Source organism: Dermacentor albipictus, chromosome 3 (assembly GCF_038994185.2).
Source record: "Dermacentor albipictus isolate Rhodes 1998 colony chromosome 3, USDA_Dalb.pri_finalv2, whole genome shotgun sequence".
NCBI classification, from domain to species: Eukaryota; Metazoa; Arthropoda; class Arachnida; order Ixodida; family Ixodidae; genus Dermacentor; species Dermacentor albipictus.
In genome coordinates this window covers 35,035,268-35,052,582 of record NC_091823.1, presented here as the reverse complement: position 1 = coordinate 35,052,582, position 17,315 = coordinate 35,035,268, and the positions used below count along the sequence as shown (strand labels likewise).

The following is a 17,315-nucleotide window of genomic DNA, read 5'->3' as shown; positions in this document are numbered from 1 at the left end:
CGTCGTTTTCGTCGTCGTCCTCGTTTTCGTCGCCCAGCGGCGACGATTTCCTGCAGGCGGGAGTCGCCGCCGTATTGGATGTGGCCAATCACTTTCGATTCGACCCACTAGAAAGCAGCGACTTGGATGTTGCGGCCGGAGGCACCAAGGACGAACCTCAAGACCCTCACATCGGCCACGTTCAATGGTAAGACACGAGAAATCGGAGTCGAACGACAAAAACTGCCGCTTAATTCTGCAGTTGCAGCAACACGGAGAGCGTCCAACTACAAGCAATAACCGAGAAAAGCACATGCAAGCAACATGGCAGCCAACGAAAATTCGTGACGTAGCGTTTTCTAGGCTGTTTACAATCTTTGTTCGATGTCGCGAGGTGCTGCGTTTTGCGGTTGGCTGCGCGCACCTACTTTAATATTGCTTTTAAATATGTTCTAAGCTATATTCACCGCGTAAGAATTGGGGTCGGGCATGTCAAAGGAGGTAGCTGGCCCATGCCGTCGTCCGACTCATCCACGTTAAGGTCGTTGTTGAAGGGAGAAACGTGTTCTCACCGACAACGAGGAGTACTGGGTTTATTTACAGTATGTACATAAAGAGTGGAGAACATTACATCTCATCAATGTAGCATGACTTAAATGAAGCACACCGAGGAGCCGAAAAAGCTCGCTTGAATCCCCTGTCTCCTCCCTAGATCCCTAGGCCAGGGAAACCTGCCGTCCGCCCGTCCCTCATTTCGTCCAGTCGGAGTGTCCAACGACGTCGAAGGATCCGCGTTGAGGGCGAGGGCTCACACAATCACTACCGCACCTTTGTTCACTTAGCACACAGAAAGGAGGGGAGCTCCGTAGAGAGGGATTGTCACGCTTGACTCAAGATGGCGCGTCTTGGTTCCTGAAACAAACCGCAGTTAGCTGCAGCGTCTGTCAAGCGACCGTGGCGATTATACCGGGGTCCGTGAGGAAACGCCTCAGAACACCCTTTTGCAGGAGTTTTCTTGCTCCCATTGGTCGGTGAAGGCGACAGCGATGACTGCCGCGCTCAGCCAGGTGTTGGCTCAGCCGCCGCAGCCTGCCGGAGAAGAGGTGCGCACTGACCTTCCCCCTTTCCCGTCCCCTACCAAGCGCACGAAAATCTCGCCGCTCCTCTTTCTCTCCCCCTACTTTCATTCCCTACCCCCTGTGCAGCGCGGTTGAGGTGTCCTCTGCTGAGAGACAGTTACTGCGCTGCACTATACCTCAACCTTTCCTTCCCATCAAGAATCTCCTTCTCTCTATCTCTCTCTCTCTCGCCGCTCCCCGCCTTGCGCGCGTTAGAAGACGACGCGCACCCTCCGCGCCTTCCTCCCTTGCGAGCGCGAGAAGACATCGCCGCGTCAAACCACCGTCCTTCTCGGCTCAGCCCCGCAAGCTTTCGCTTGCACTAGAGTACTAGAATACGCTCTAGCTCGCACCTCCACCTACAGCCTATATATACGGCGCCTACACCTACACCTACAGTCTACACGGCCTACGGCGCGCGGCCGCGATGTTGTCGCACTTTGACTTTATACGGAACGTCACGGCGGCGACGACGACGACGGCGCAGATTCGCCTAGAGTGTCCATATAATTGCAACAGCAGCATTATAATTTGATCGAGTTTGCGGTACAACATTAAAGTCAATTTGTGCTGAAGCATGTAGCATGTAATGGTAGTATACTCAATATGCTGTAAATTAGCCCTTCCTGTATCTGTTTTTCTACGTGTCGCACCCCCCCCCCCTTTTCCGTCAATATCGTAACGAAGCTTACGGATCAGTGCGAGCACCGTTGAATAATTGTGAAGAGACCACTAAGAACAACACTGTGCGAAAAGCTTCGGAGCCTCGTACGAATTTTTTCCCGCCGTTGAAACAGCGCAGCTATACGTTCTTGCAATGTCCTTGCAAGCGTTGGTGGCTTGCAGTCAACAACCTTCTCTTCCATGTCGCGACTTTTGCTTCTATTTTCGTTCTTCGGTAAACGTAAAACATGAAAGCGGGAGACCGTCAGCGGAAGTTGTCGGGCGAATGCACATTTGCAACTGCGCCACACCCGTGCGCTGAATGTAATCACCTGTTGTAAAATTAATCACGTTTCTTTTTTTTTCTCTTCTTTGCTTATACTTATGACTGTATCCAGTGAACGATAGTGAGATATACAATAAATATAATGAAGTGAATTGAATTGCGAAATTGAGGGAAGGTGTTGCCGTGCTGCTTTACGTTTAATATACAGCTACCCTATACGGTGTAACGAAATCATATTGTTGGGAATATTGCGTTTTTTTGAAGCTTTTTGAGGGCTTTGATCGCAACTCATGCGTTTTAGACAAGATTGTACGAAGTGCAAGGGCGCCGGACTCCCCTTTATACGAAGTGCGAAGCAGATGGGAGGTAAGGTAATGTTAAATGGGGTCTAACTGGAGAGCTTGGAAGCGGTATACGCCTTCGGCAACACCGTGTCACTTATATGCGAAAAATAATAAGCCTGCTTTAAAAAGTGAATCTAAAAATGATGATAAAAAGGATACGTTATATCAACCCGCGCAAACACTAGCGCATAGCAATGAAAGAAGTGCGAAGCGGGAAAACCTGCACCGTGCAGCTTTACCGACGTAATTATTAACGGTCTATACGAGTGTATTCTATCTTTCTCCCCCTTACCTTTATAAATTAAATTCACTCTACTTTGTCGCCAACTGTATGGTATTCGTCTATCTTTTAAAAAAGTTTTTTCCACTGCGTTCTCCAGAGCGTCCTTACTTTTTGGTCCTAGTTCATTAATCAGCCTAACGAGAACCTCGTCTAGCCCTGTGGCTGTGCGCTTAGGAATTTTCTCTTTGGCTTTCTTCCAGTTGAAATTTGTCAGCACCAGCCCTTTTTCTACCCGGGTCTCTTTCGTGCTCATTTTTTCTTCAAATACAACCTCGTCATTGCCTTGGAAAGATTCGGTTGTTATTTTTCGGATGTAATTTATACACTAAGAAATACACCACACCACCTTGCGGCAGCTCCTTGTTACTAACTGGACCATGTGATGATAACCGAGTCGAGGCAGCCTGCTCACGGGTGTCAGCATAATTTCGCCATTGTCATGTCGCCGTTATGTAGAGTTCGCTTTTGTTTCAATATACGTTTTGGTAATGAGGCGTTTGTCCCGCGTACGCGCAAGAACGACAGCAACTGGTCTCTTCCGTTGCGAACGTCGATAAGAGGCCGCTACCGTACTAGTTCGTTTTAGGTCCTTGGCCTAATGCAAGCAGCGCAGCCCTGATAACAAGTGCCGCTATAGCCTTTCGCCGAGCCACTGGGTTGCACGCATGGCTTTAGAGGTGCCACAACGCCGTGAACTTGTATATACGCACAACATCATCATCATCATCATCATCATCATCATAATCGTCGTCGTCGTCATCATCATAATCACCATACATCATCATACATCAGCCCTTTTCGTCCTCCCTTTTCCCCAGTGTAGAATAGCAGGCCAGAGCAAATTATAGCTCAGGCCGCCCTCTCTGCCTTACTGTAAATAAATCTCTCTCTCTCTGTTTCTTGGTAGTGAGGCGCGATTGCGCGTCCAGCCTTGTCCGTTTAATGTACTTCAGAGTGCATCCACGTTTAACGCGATATTCCTTATAGTGAAGTGTGTCTCCTGTCTCGATTACTTTGATCCAATGAGGCTTCATAGTGTGACCACGTAATGGACAAAGGCCGAACGAAGTCGCCGTGCTGCATCGGTGTGCTTTGGCATTGCAGGCACAGGAAAGGCGCCATATTGTTCGGTAAGAGCGAATGCGACGAAGCCTTCCACTTGTTCAGTTAGTTGGTGATCTACCACTATTCAGATAACACGGAATAGCGAGGAAACGAAACCGACATAGACTCAAATCTAACATTTTCAGCGTGTACTAGCTGTATGCCCTCCATCGAGGCCCTTGGCGCACCAAGGAAATGTCCGATTCGATTTCCCGCAGGGTGAAGGTACCAGGCGAAGTGCGGAATTCCTCACTTAATATTCGAACAAAAGATGTAAAGTGACCTTGAGCGGCAATTAAAATGGTGCAAAGCGCCTTCAAGGCTGTGCACACTTACGGAGGAAGAATATTTTTCTTTCGGCCACCTGTCCTCTCTTTTTCTTTCTTTTTCTCTCGCTCGCTCTCTCTCTCTATTTTTTTTTTGCTTTTATCTTGCAGCGTGCAGTACGGTGGAGATAAAAATACTCGATAGATTTAACTGAGTTAGCATATCGGGAAAAAAGGACATGACTGCCTGCGGCCCCGGGAAACTTGCGGTCCCGTGTTCTGTCTCTACACTACGCCGAAGGAAAAAGAAAGAAAGAAAAACGCAAATTTTCAAGTTGGTTCAACGTACGGCACTGTCTCTATTACAACGTCGACTAGGGTTGAAACATCCACGAACGGCTCAGATACGGCAATCGTCACCTGCACCCTTTGGAACTATACAACCGCCACCATGGGAGTGGGTATCGGGCATTGAAATACTTCCCATTCCCAGTAATTAATAATAATAATAATAATAATAATAATAATAATAATAATAATAATAATAATAATAATAATAATAATTATTATTATTATTATTATTATTATTATTATTATTATTATTATTATTATTATTATTATTATTATTATTATTATTATTATTATTATTATTATTATAGTAATATATTAAATATATATACACGTATAAACAATCAGCCCACATAAGCCAGAGGCTTGTGTGCGGGGCTGGACAGTCTCAAAAGAATATGTTACCCTCCAGCCGCGAAATTACTCTTAAGCAAAGCATAAGGTAAAAGGAAGACATGATGGCTAAGTAAGCACCTGCACGTTTATAGCAGCATGCGCACTTCATATAAGAGAATACAATAAATACATATAATGAAAAAAAAATGAACCTCTTACAGCCGATGTACAATCGCCCAATTTTTTAACCTGAACGCGCGAGCATCGACCGGCCAGTCGATAAGCGCCGTATAACGGAGTACAGCGGCGAAGTGTGCGAGAATACGCGCGTGCGCGCAATGCACAGTCCAATGCAGCTTCCCTCTGCCAGGCGTATTCTCGCACACTTCGCCGCTGTACTCCGTTATACGGCGCTTATCGACTGGCCGGTCGATGCTCGCGCGTTCAGGTTGTACCTCTTTACCTCTTCAGATTGTACCTCTTTACCACATGAATTAAAAAAAAAGAAAAGATCTGGTCTTCAGAAAGAGATACTATATTAGTGGGAGGCTTCAACTTCGTTAAAATAAAATGAAGTATAAAACGCGTGTGTTCTTTTTATAACAGTTAAACACACGGGGCACCACGGGTACTTGTACATGTCACCGTGGCCGCAGTATTAAATTAAACCGAACCCACAACCGAAGGTTGTTGGTTCGGTTCATTTCATTTTTATTTCATTCATTAAGCACAAGTAATTTCCCCTATGTTGTCCTTGGTGTCAGTGTTTGTTGGCTTCTTGTGATATGACTAATAAAAATCGGGCCCCGCGGTTAACCCCCTTTCTTCTCGCTTATTACATTACGAGGGTCTCGAATCCGGCAACATTGATGCCTTCAGGTAGTATGTGTGGGTTTATTGACCGGTTGCCTTCACCCAAAAAGATCACGTTCGCGTGACGCCTGCGGCAAAAAGGACATTCCACGTCCGCCGCCAAGGTAGGTGAGTGGTGGCGCTGGCTAACACTCCCAGGGTTCTACTAGGACATAAATACCCAAGAAAGTGCATGGGGAAACGGCGCCGCGGTAGCTCAATTGGTAGAATATCGCACGCGAAATGCGAAGGTTGTAGGTTCGGTTCCCACCTGCAGCAAGTTGTTTTTTCATCCACTTTAATTTCCAATAATTTATTGTTTCTTTATTTCATTTATTAAGCACAAGTAATTTCCCCTATGTTGTCCTTGGTGTCAGTGTTTGTTGGCTTCTTATGATATGACTAATAAAAATCGGGCCCCTCGGTTAACCCTCTTCTGGTGAGGATGCAGATGTTACTTGCGCGACAAATCGTCACCTAATGAAAGATATGTACTAATTAAAATCTTAATCAATAACTTTAGGGCACGCGTTAGAATTGCGATATTGAAGCCAAGCAAATGGTGAAGCCATGTCTGCTCAGCAGAAATCCCAAGACTTGTGTCCCATTCGAGATAATCATGGCCAAAGTCTGCAAAAATAAATAAATAAATAAATAAATAAATAAATAAATAAATAAAAAATTACACTTGCAGTTCGGGAGCCAAATTCGCAAAGCTTTTTGGCTCCCGTATTAAAGAAAAAAAAGTTTTCTTGGCGCTCTTTGGTCAGAACTTGCCCTTGCGCCATTAAGCACCACACGTCATCTTCATCTCAAAAAGATCCTACGCTTAGAATTATTCGTAATACAAAAATTCCAGCCAATCTCGATGCTGGACACATTATTAGCGAAAGCGGCCAGTCAGTGGCAAAGACCAGTTGCGAACAAAGAGCTTTGGGAATTCGGCCCTTCGTTGGTAAGTGCTGCTTGCCGTTGATTGGTCGCCTTCGTTAATAATATGTCCAGCATCGGGATTGGCCTGAATTTTCTCTTACGAACAACAATTCTAGCGTATAGGAACTTTTTGTGAATAAGGGCACAGGTCATGTGGAAGTGGTGGTGGTGAGTTGTAGCAGCGGGCGGGTTTAGCCTAGCGATCAAGGCCGGAAATCGCTCCGCCCGAGCGTATCATAATTATGGTAAGTGCCTGACGCAAGCTTTCGGTAAACTGCGGCCGTGTTCGCGAAAAGCTATTACGCTAAAATTGTTCGTAAGAGAAAATTCCAGACAATCCCGATTTTAGGCATATTATAACGAAGGTGGCCATCCACTGGCAAAAGATAGAGAGAGAGAGAGAGGTTTTTTAAATTAAAGAAAATTCACTTGTAATAAAAGGCAACACAAGTGGTTTTTCCGGCGAGGTGTCTAAACGAAAAGTTTGGTGGACTCGGCCCCTGTTAACGGACATGTTAATGGTTAAAAGTTAAAGGTTAACGGACGTTATTAAATGTTAATGGGCTTTATTAATGTATTTCGCAACACGCTTTTAGGCCGCGGTTATCTCGGAAGGGGTGCCAATCTTACGATTTCTGCTAGGCCAGCATGACTGCATTGCTGCTCGGTTTTGCGTGTGCCCTAAAGGAAATATAAACAAGATTAATTAATATTTTGAATTAGCCACATGAACATTACGATTTGTCGTGCAAGTATACCGTCCGCCTTTCTCGGGCAATCGACCTGAACAGACGACTGCATTGCGGTATCTGTAAAAAACGATTAAAAAAAAAAAGCATTGTTGGAACTAAACAGGAAAGAAAAAGAAAGAAAGAAAATGAAGGTGACTAAATAAAGATAAAATAAAGTCAGGTGGTAATTAACGAATCCTCCCGGACAGAGGAATAGAGGTTAAATTTCGTAGCTGGTGAAAAGCGCAGCAATTAGGGCGAGTTGGTATGTCATGACATTTTTAAGCTTGTAGCGCAGCTCAGAACGAGCAAGAAAGGAAGGTGGAAGGGGTAATGAATCGGAACGGAGAACAGGGTGAGCCCTCGCCCTGTTCACCTTTCCTATTCATTACCCCTTCCACCTTCCTTTCTTGCTCGTTCTGAGCTGCGCTACAAGCCTAAAGAAGTAGCTGGTGACTACATATCCAGCGCAGTGTCACGTCAATTAGACGCTTGCCACAAGGCAACCCCCGCCCTTCCATCAGCGCCTACCAAGAAGTCAACGCAGCGTTGACACCGACTGCTGACGGGTACACAAAAGGCACCCTGAATCCTCCTTCCCCCCACCACCACCGCCACTACCTGACAGCCTGAACTAATGATGAAAAGGGCCAACTTCAAATGCTACCGAAACCCGGCGTCGACCTTGGATTACACATCTTCCATACCGTCGGAGGTGGGGATGCTGCGAAGCGTCGCGATAGCATGGGCGTGGTGTCGCAACGGATTCGACGATTGTGGTTGGCAGCGATACAGTCATCAGATTCCCTAGCCGAGACGCCTAGGGAAGACGACGCTATTAAAAGCGGAGGCTTTTCTTGCAGTTGGGCCGACGTGTCCTGGTGTGAACTCGAACGTTTAACATGCTCCTGCACGGAGTGGGCTTCCGTGTAACCGGAGCCGTGCAGCTAATGTCGAATAAACCCCTTGTTTTTCTTTCATTCCTACTACTGGACGTATTCGTCGATGGGCTTGGTGGATTCGTTGCCCTAACGCCACTTCGAACAGCAACAGGAGGTATACCACCGACATTAATAAAGATTGTCGGGCAAATTCCTGAAGCGTATAATTAGCGAAGGATTACCAATTTACCGAGTCATAATTAACATTCGACTGTCTTTGAAACTCCTTGCGGTGCTTTTAACGGTTCGCTCTCATCCGACATGCATTGTTCCCGATGTGTTCTCGATTAAGAGTTCACATGTGCTGGAATCGGACAACTTGGCTCAGCATGGCTATATATGGCTTTCCGCTGTTGAGGAACCAGTTCTAGGGTCCGAGCGTCGGTTTAGAGGCAGCCAGATTCTCACGGGAACCAAATGCGATTCAAAAGTGTGACGTCAGTAGCGTTTCATCTACTTTGTGGCGCCAGGAAAGTAAAATTACCGCTCCTCTCTCCACTCTGGCGCCAAATTTAGGCGTATCATACTGAAAATTTTAGGTGTCGCCTTGTGAGGCGCTCATTATATAGCAATAACAATCAAAAGTTGGGACCTATATATTTCCGGGCATCAGTTTATTGTTCCGTCTACAATTTCATAAAACGTGATGAACAGAAATGCAAGATGAAATCCAATTCGCATCCAACGTGGAACCAATGAACGCAATCCAACGCTGTCTGTGGCCCGCTGGTGAAGAAACGGGCTCTAGTGTAGCGAGACGAGGGACGAGGCTGTTTCGCCTACAGGATTAAAATTAAACCCAGGGACCGAATTCGCAAAACGCTTTGTCCTCTAGTGCTATTTGTCATTGGCCAGTCACATTCGGTAGTAACAGGTCCAACATCAGAGTATTGGCTGGAATTTTTTTCTCACAAACAATTTTAGCGGAAGGTTTTTTTTTTTCATTTTGTTTCTTTTGCGAATACAGGCACCGTTCTTTTAATAGCTGTGCAACCAACTAGAAGGCACGTACTTTTGCTGTTTTGAGGCACATCAATAATCAGATCCTGCACGTGTGCGTCGAAGCCGGCAGTAGCCCCACGTCGACAGTGGCCGACGCTGCAGGCTGGGGCGGAGGCCGGACGGCGGTGGAAGCTGATCGATTCGGCCTCCGCATCCAGGCAGCGATCATCAGCGCATGTCCTGTGTTGTCGGTCACCGCCGCTAGCGCACACGCCCAGGTGGTGCACGTCCTCCGCATTCGGCCCCTCTGATGCGCCGAGCTCCTTTCGGTTGTGTGCCGGAATTTGCCGGGCAGTGCGCACCGCGTGCACAAAACCAGCCCGGAGAATCCGACTAGGATGTCTGGTGCTAATTCGCAGCACCTGCGTGCACATTTGTACGTCTCTATTGGTTAAATGCGCGATGGGCGTGTTTTATTTTAGATTTAACGCTGCGCAAACTAAAGATTAAGCGCGGAGGCGAGTCGCGGCGAGGATTTATCGTTCGTGGTTCCGTCATCCCCCCCTTAATCGCGCTGCCCGCCTGCTAGCCGCATGAAAGGCCAGCGCACGGCAGAACGCGGGCGTGCGGAGAGGCGTGGTGTGCGCGTCGGGCGGAAGAGCCTCCCATCAGAGAAACGCAGGTAAAGTCGCGGCGGCGCACGCGCGCGCGCGCGCGTGCGTGGCTCGTTTTTGCTCGCATCGAGAGGGTTTCATTGAAGAAAAGCGTTCGCTGCCTCTTCTCCGGACGCTCGGAAAGCAGTCCCATTGAAAAAATAGCGCGTCACCTCTACGTCACGTGGGTCGCGCTCGCCGATTGGCCCGAGCGCGCGACTGCGGCGCCAGGAGAAGGACGGGTGAGCGTGTGTGCGTGGATGGAGGAGGGGAGAGACGACCATTCTCGGATGCCCCGTCGGACCGTGGTGGTGGCGTTAGGCCTAGCGCAGCAGTGTTTGTGTGTGGGCCGGCGGCGATGCGGCCTCGACGACGATTCCGCCGCCGGGGCTGGGCCTAGGCTTCAACGGGAACCCATGCGCAGCCCGGGCCGGGCCGCTAGCGCTCGGCCATGGCCCGCTCGGGATCGCGCGAGCTCATCTCGCTGGGACAGCCGCGGCCGGGCGTCGCCCGGCGCCAGAACGACTACATCGAGACCCCACTGAGGAGCAAGGATGCGGCGGCGGCGGTGGTGGCGCAGCAGCCGGCGGCGGCCAAGAAGGCGGCTGCCGGCCACGAGGACTCCATCATCTGCGGCCGCTGCGGCCGATGCCGCTGCGACGCGTGCCAGGGCCCGCGGCCGCTGCCCTCTCGCTGGGTGTGCGGCGATAAGGTTCACTGCTCGGCCGGGGCGCTGGTCGACTGTTGCTCGTGCGTGTGTTGCGCCAAGGGCCTCTTCTACCACTGGGCCAAGGACTACGACCTGGACACGGACGTGTCGTGCGCCGATCAGCCCTGCTCGTGCGCGCCGCACCGGCGCTGCGCGCGATGGGCTTGCCTCGGCCTCCTCAGCCTGCTGCTGCCCTGCCTCTGCCTCTACTGGCCCTTGCGTGGGTGCGTCAAGCTTTGCGAACTGGGCTACGCGGCCTGCGCGCGCTCAGGCTGTCGCTGCGAGCGACAACTCGCCGAGGAGGCCGCCGGTTCCCGGACGCTGCTTCAGCCGCAGGAATTATTACGCCGTTAGGCCTCGCGGGCGAGGCGTTGTGCGTGTGTGTGTGTGCTGCTGCTGCTGGCTGCCGTCGCTGTTGTGCGAGCGTCGACGTGCCCCGCTGGAACAAGCGTGAGTGTTCGCCGCCGCAAAATCTCGCGCAGATAAGGCGCCCCCCCACCAATCAGTCCGCCAGTGCTAACAAAAATACCGTCGGCGCCACCGCTTCGACTGCCTGGCGGAGCGAGCAGACGATGCTGCTCGGCGCTGGCGCTCTCGGCCGCTCGTCTGTGGAGTGCTGCGTGCCGTGGAACAACCTTCCCTGTCTCAACCTTGTGTCCATTTTGTACAGTAGGAACTCCCCCCTCGTAGAAGAGTTTATGCGTGCAAGACGACGCGAGTTTCGCCAATTTCGCCTCTCATCCTCTAGTTGTTCTTACTCTAGTTGTTCTTTTATTATTATTTTTTCTTCCCCCATGTTCATCCCCCGTGCGCGGCGAAGCGAGACGATTTGCGTCTACTCTGTGTGTCTCTGTTACGGGTAAAATTTCGGAGCACTCCGTTTGTCTTCCTAATACATCAGGCAGCTTTACTATATACATTTTTTATTTCGGCGAGGACCCGAGGCGTTCGAGCACGCCTGCCCCCTGTAGCTCGCCCCTTCGTCGATCCCATGCATTTAAACCTACCCACAAGGGTCCTCGTCGGGCATAACTGTCAGTTCCGAGCCGCCAAAATAACGCATTTATCGAGGCGGGGCGCGGAATTCAGCCCCGTTCGACCCACACACCGGGGCCGACGGCCGCCATGTTTTGAGATCGGTTAGCCCAGCCACCTTTTTCCCGCCCTATGCCTGAAGCACCCGCGGGGGTACCACCTGTGAGAAGCTGCGGCAAACAGGCGCGTCGCTGCGATCCTAAACCGTCACTAATGTCTTCCTGTCCGTGAACGCGACGAGCTTCGTCTTCGACGTGATTCCATGAGCTGTGCTTGCTGTAAATTCGCGGCCCGCAAAATGTTCGAGCCGGTGAGTTTCCCCTCCACCGAAAAAAAAAAAAAAAAAAATCCTGTCGCTCCCTTGCAAGTGCGAAAGGAGATCACAGCGGCAGTCTAGCCAAGTCGTCAACTCTGATGGGCCCCGTGTGTAACCAGCGTGCTTTTTGATGGCATTTCTCCCCTGTGCTCGGCCCCACGCACCGAGGTTGGGCCGTGACGTGGCGGGTCACGGAGTAGGCGGCCCTTACAGCGCCCCGTTCGTTGTCGCGCGCGCACAACTTCGGCTGACAGTTTTTTGCTCCGACGCTCGCCGCGCGCTCCTTTTCCCTCCCCTCCTCCATTGTTTCCTCCCCTCCTTTTTCTTTTCTGAGCGATGATGATGGAAACCTGTTCCCTTGTACAAATGTATTTAACAAAGCTTGTTTTACATTTTTATTTTATTTTTGCAGTTACGTTTGTCTAATTTACATTGTAGATGGCAGCAGTCAACGAGTCCCGTTGTTTCTTCTCAGGTGTACGATGTTGTTTCGACTGTGTGCTGTTCAAAGGACAGAGAGAAAACAAAAAGAGATCCGGCTGGCACGCCCTTCTCGCGTTAGGTCAGATATTGCGTCGGGCCTGCATTTCAACATGTCAAACTGTATATAGGAGCCAGGGCTGTGCAATCACTGTGGTCTTCGTAACTAAACGCGAAGTCCAGGGAGCGTTTGAATCCAAAGGTCGAATGGATTACAGCTTCTCTTCCTGCTTTTTATTTGTTTTGTTTTTCTCTATGTGTTTCTCCAGTAATGGGCGTAGACAGGACATAGAATGACCCATGTTGGACCAATGCGGCTTTCTTGAAAGAGTTGCGAATACGCCAACCAGCCATCTGGTCGATGAACAACGCGCTCTGGATAATCGGTTAAAGAGCCAGGCGGCGTTCTATATTTTGAACAGGCACGATGTTCCCTCCTCGTTCCCTCGATCGATGTTCAGCGCCGGCAGCCATTTTGGAGTGACAAAAACGACGCCCCCGCATTAACTACAAGGAGCTCGACACTGCTCCCATAGCAAAAGATTATCGATGCGTCTCTCAGTCCCCAATCACTGCCGATTACGGAGCATCTTTGCCGTCTCGTTTTGCTGCATCACTAAATCATTTCGCTTTCCTGTTAGTTGAGAGCTTCCTATATCGTAAAACATCATCTGCTCTTTAAGAACCGCCTGTACCCCACGAGAAAGCAGCCAAACTCTACGGTTATTCTCAGTAGTTTAATAACGTACTGCCCGACTTCTCCAGGACGGGCTAATCCGATCAAAACATTTCTCATACGCCCACCGCTTACGGGCTGCTCTTCTGCGTTCATCGCGCAGCAGAGAGAAGTTCGGAAGAAAAGGTCACTCGAATGTTCTCCGAGCGGCGGCGGCAGCTCGTGGTACGCGACCGCGAGCCGACTCGGGCTGTTAACAAAAACGCCACGCTCATTGGCGTCGCGTGCTTGTCCTGTCGGCGGCCTTGGTGAGCCGTGTTCAGTTGCGCGATCGAAGACTTCCATTGTTTTGCACAGCCCTGGCCGATCCAAGCTTGTGGACACGCTCCGGCTCGTCGCTGGAAAGCGAGAAGTTCACTGTCCGTACACGCCACGCACGCTTTCGAGCCCTCGCTGCCAAAAAGGGGTTGGGTATCAAGGGGGTGGGAGGCGACGTTCGTGTGCTTCCATGCCTGGCGCGAGGCTAGCCGGCGACCGGGCTCCGAGCGTGGGTGGATCACGCGCCGACGGCGACAGTCGCTCCAAGCGTCGCGAGCCCTTCGAGCGACTTATAAAGAGAAACACCGAGTCAGTCTCGACTGGTAGGGCATCTTTTTTGTCTGTGTGCGCGAAGGAAAGGCTAACTGCGAGGAGGTTAACGTTCTATTTCTTTTATCTTAATTTGCTAACCTACAGGTTGGGCTGTAGACAGAACAGACAAGGGGGTTCGGATTAATCACGCGCGCTAGACAAAGCGCAGCGTCTCTTTAGTCGTGCACTCAAATCGCTCGTGTGGCCCTCTGGGTTGATGAGCGGTGAGGCCAGGCTCCCAGAACCTTAACTTAGGTCTGCTCGAGGCACAGAGCAGAGTGCCGCGGTCAAACCAAAGGCCACCCGTGCTGCTCGGCTATAGTTCTGCAGGAATAACAGACGCGTACAGTGCTCACGGAATGAAACGCGTCAATTTAGGGCTAACTAATGCCCAGACTTTCGTTTGTACCGGCTGCAGTTCGTGTCACATCGACGTAAGTTTGGTGTGTACACTTAGAGCGGAGTCAGAGTCACCTTTAGTGACCAGATTCATAGCGACATGACATGGTACTCTCGAGTTCTCTGCACATATGCTGGGTTCTACCAAATACTCGCTGTCGCGTTTCATTCCGTGAGCACTGTACATTCAAACGCTAGATAAAAGGACAGAACATGAAGGACAGACATCAATGTGCGCTTTATATCTTGCCCCCCTCCCCCCCTTAATTTTTCCTTTTTCGCTGAAATCACGATGTCGGTGACGCCGCGGATTTCGCGGTGTACCTTTTGCAGACCGTTACTGTCTCCAAAAGCTTCGCTGCGAAAGCGTAGACTACCAGTCTAGCTTAGCTTAGTATTTCTCTATAGCGTTTCCCTTTCGTACGCGAACATAGTGCATGTCTCGCTGACGGAAATAAATTACCTTGCTGTACCAGTCCGTTCGTTTGTCGGCGCTCGAAGAAGAAAGGGTGGCTACGCTCCATGCGCCGTGACGTCATTTCCTACCTTGATCCTTTGTTTTGTTCCTCCTCATTGACGTCACCATCACTTTCCCGAGAAGTGGACGAGGCGCACGTTTACCACAGCTTTACGCTTTTCACAATCATGCGAGATGCAGGAGAGAGAATCCCGAAATGCCCCTGGAGGTGATTCTTGCGCACAGGAAGGAGCTTTGAAAATAAGTTTGTCGCTTCAAATCGAGTACCAGCAACAACAACAAAACCTGACACCGAATTTCGCACAGGATAGCTGGTACTTGAGTTACTGCGTGAGCACGTTTAAATGTAAAGTTTTGCCTTGGCATGCTCTGCGATTCGGTACTGCAATTGTTCGTTTCGTGAAACTTTTGTCGCCTTAATTCGTAAAAGAGATTCCCAGTTCTAAGCCGAGAAACAAAATTTTACGTGAAACTATAGGCGGCAGATAGTTTTCTCTTTACTGATATTATGTTAAAATAACTCCAGGAGGCTGCTTCAGTCACTCTGCCACCATGTGTTTTGACTGCATCTGGAAGATCACCTGACTGCCTTATTTTCAAAAAGAAAAAAAAAAACGATAACAAGCAGACTGTTTGGTGTCATGCTCACATTCTCGCTAATCTGCTCTACTGAGCTGACCAGTTTTCTAAGGTTTTCTGGTTTTCTAAGCATTGATTTTCGCAAAGCGCAGAGATCATGCTTCTCAGTGCGAACCAGAAGGAGAACTGGACTGCGTGCCATTCATTAAACATAAAGAAAGGACATCGCGATCTTGTATCGCTGCCCACTTACCTTGTGAATCCGCCTTAACGTGCATGTCTTCCGAGTAATTGTAAAGTGCGAACTGCCTAGTGCGAACTTTTTAAAAGAAGCCGTTCAGTAAGTGACCGCTGCGCTGTGTGCCTTTCGCAGTGTGGTTATTATTATTATCTTTAGATCTTGATTTTGTAGTTCTTCCCATTTAGGCTATGTTTGCCCACAAACTTGCCAGTTGTCTTTCAGACTTTCTGCGATGTATTACGCTGTGAATACGAATCGGCATTCGTCCCTTAGGGCCATGCAGAAGCCCACGAATGACTGGAGCTGCGTCGTTAAACGAATAATCGCAAATGCCGTTAGCGGTTACCACAACTTCCTATCACAAAAAGTCATGCGTTTAAATAGCTTCGATGCATCAGCTGGAAAAAGCGTTAGCTCCACGACCCCTCTATCTTCGTCTGCTTGCTTGACCATATTAGGTAATGCCAGTATGTTATCTTAGTTAGAAATTATTCCTCGGAAGAAAGTTTAAGGAAAATGACGTAGACGATACAAAGTCAATAGCCACTGTAAGCTGCATTAGGAGCCCTCCGATACTCTGGCTGTAGGCTAAATGTGGCGCTGCACGCTGCTACTTTATTTTTGTTGTACTTAATGTCAGTCATTGTGACCCGAAGCGTAGTTTTAGCATCACAATATTATCAAATTTAGGTACAGTACTTTTTTTTGCACCGATTGAAGGTAACGCAACAGCCGGTTTCAGGCGGAAACATTGTGCAAACAGAAATTTGCAGCCGATGTGGCATCAACTACGACTTGTCGTAGTGTTTCGGTAACATCTGGTCACTAAAATTCCCGCCGCGGTCAGTTCAGTGGCTGCAGCCTCCTTCCCACTTTCAAACATGAAGCTACTACACGTGGGTTCCATTTCCCGGCTACGGCGGCCACATCTGGTGAGGGAGGACTGGAAAACGGTCGTCTATATAATTGCATACAGGGGCGACGTTTAAGTGATTCGAGGTGGTCCAAATTATTCTAATCCAAAGCACTCCGCTCTCATCAATGGCCAGCGAGATGTCGTCTTCGGACGTCGAACGTCATTAGGAAATCGAATCCTTATAATGGTGGGCGTGCTCATGCTGCTACCATTGTCAAATGCTGGTATGCTCGAGCCGCTTCAAGCTTCGGCAATCTCGTATACTTCGGCGACGAGATAGCGAAAGCCTGTTTAAGGAGGGCGCTTTAGCAGCAGTGAGTGGTACGAAGAGCGGTAGACTGAAGCACCCTATATAGAGTGTTTTAAATGTGGTACATTCCTTCGCGGCTGAGCTGACGCAGAAAGGAACAGAAGAGTGTGAGAGATGTGCGATAGAAAGGCATGGGAGAATGTAGTCGAGAGTGCGTGACGTGCGGTACACGACAGCTGGGCAAGTCTTCCTTCTTCTCGTCGGCAATGTGAAAACGTCAAAACATTCGTGCTGCCGTCGTGAATGAAGCGTGCGAATGCGTTGTGCTTTCTCTCGCATACTGCACGCGAAAGCACCTCTCTCTCTCTCTCTCTCTTGGAAATGGGAAAAAACGAGAACATGCGAGCAGAAGGTCGATCTCTGAAGTGCCGCATGTGAGCTGAGTTACTTCCTTAGTTCAGTATATTTGGAGAGCCCATTATCGCCAGCAGACGAGGGGACAAAACGTATCCCTCTTGTCTCTGTCTTCTGGCGCTCAAATTGTCGCCAAGTGTCCGTTTTAAATGTTTTGAGGCTCGCTGACGCATACTGTCAAAGTTACAGAAGCTTTAACACGCGCTTCTCTCACGCAAGAGTATGTCACTTGGAATGTATGAAGGTCGGGAAACACATTCATCTTAATTTAATGCGAAAGACGGTTCCGTAAAGGCTATTGGAACGTCATGACACGGAGCAAGTTTTTCCAACACCGCACAGCAGCACAGCATGAAGGTGTGAGGTACACGCATAAACGAGACTGCTACGCGTATCTTGTTTCCGGCTGCGTA

At 49.3% G+C, this 17,315-nt stretch overlaps 1 protein-coding gene across 3 annotated transcripts in view; it reads left to right on the top strand.

Annotated features, from left to right (window-relative positions):
- The window catches only part of LOC135902758 (protein sprouty-like), a 28,319-nt gene that overhangs the window by 7,014 nt on the left and 3,990 nt on the right, over nt 1-17,315 (top strand). Inside the window, exon 1 of one of the 3 annotated variants that reach the window (XM_065432997.2) lies at nt 10,001-10,938. The exons of 1 other annotated variant lie outside the window; for it this stretch is intronic. In XM_065432997.2, the coding sequence (XP_065289069.1) occupies nt 10,231-10,842 (612 nt within the window). In that variant the 5' untranslated portion in view covers nt 10,001-10,230 and the 3' untranslated portion in view covers nt 10,843-10,938. Of the gene's footprint in view, nt 1-10,000; nt 10,939-17,315 lie in introns of those variants that run through there. One more of the 3 variants, XM_065432986.2, reaches the window with a different exon arrangement.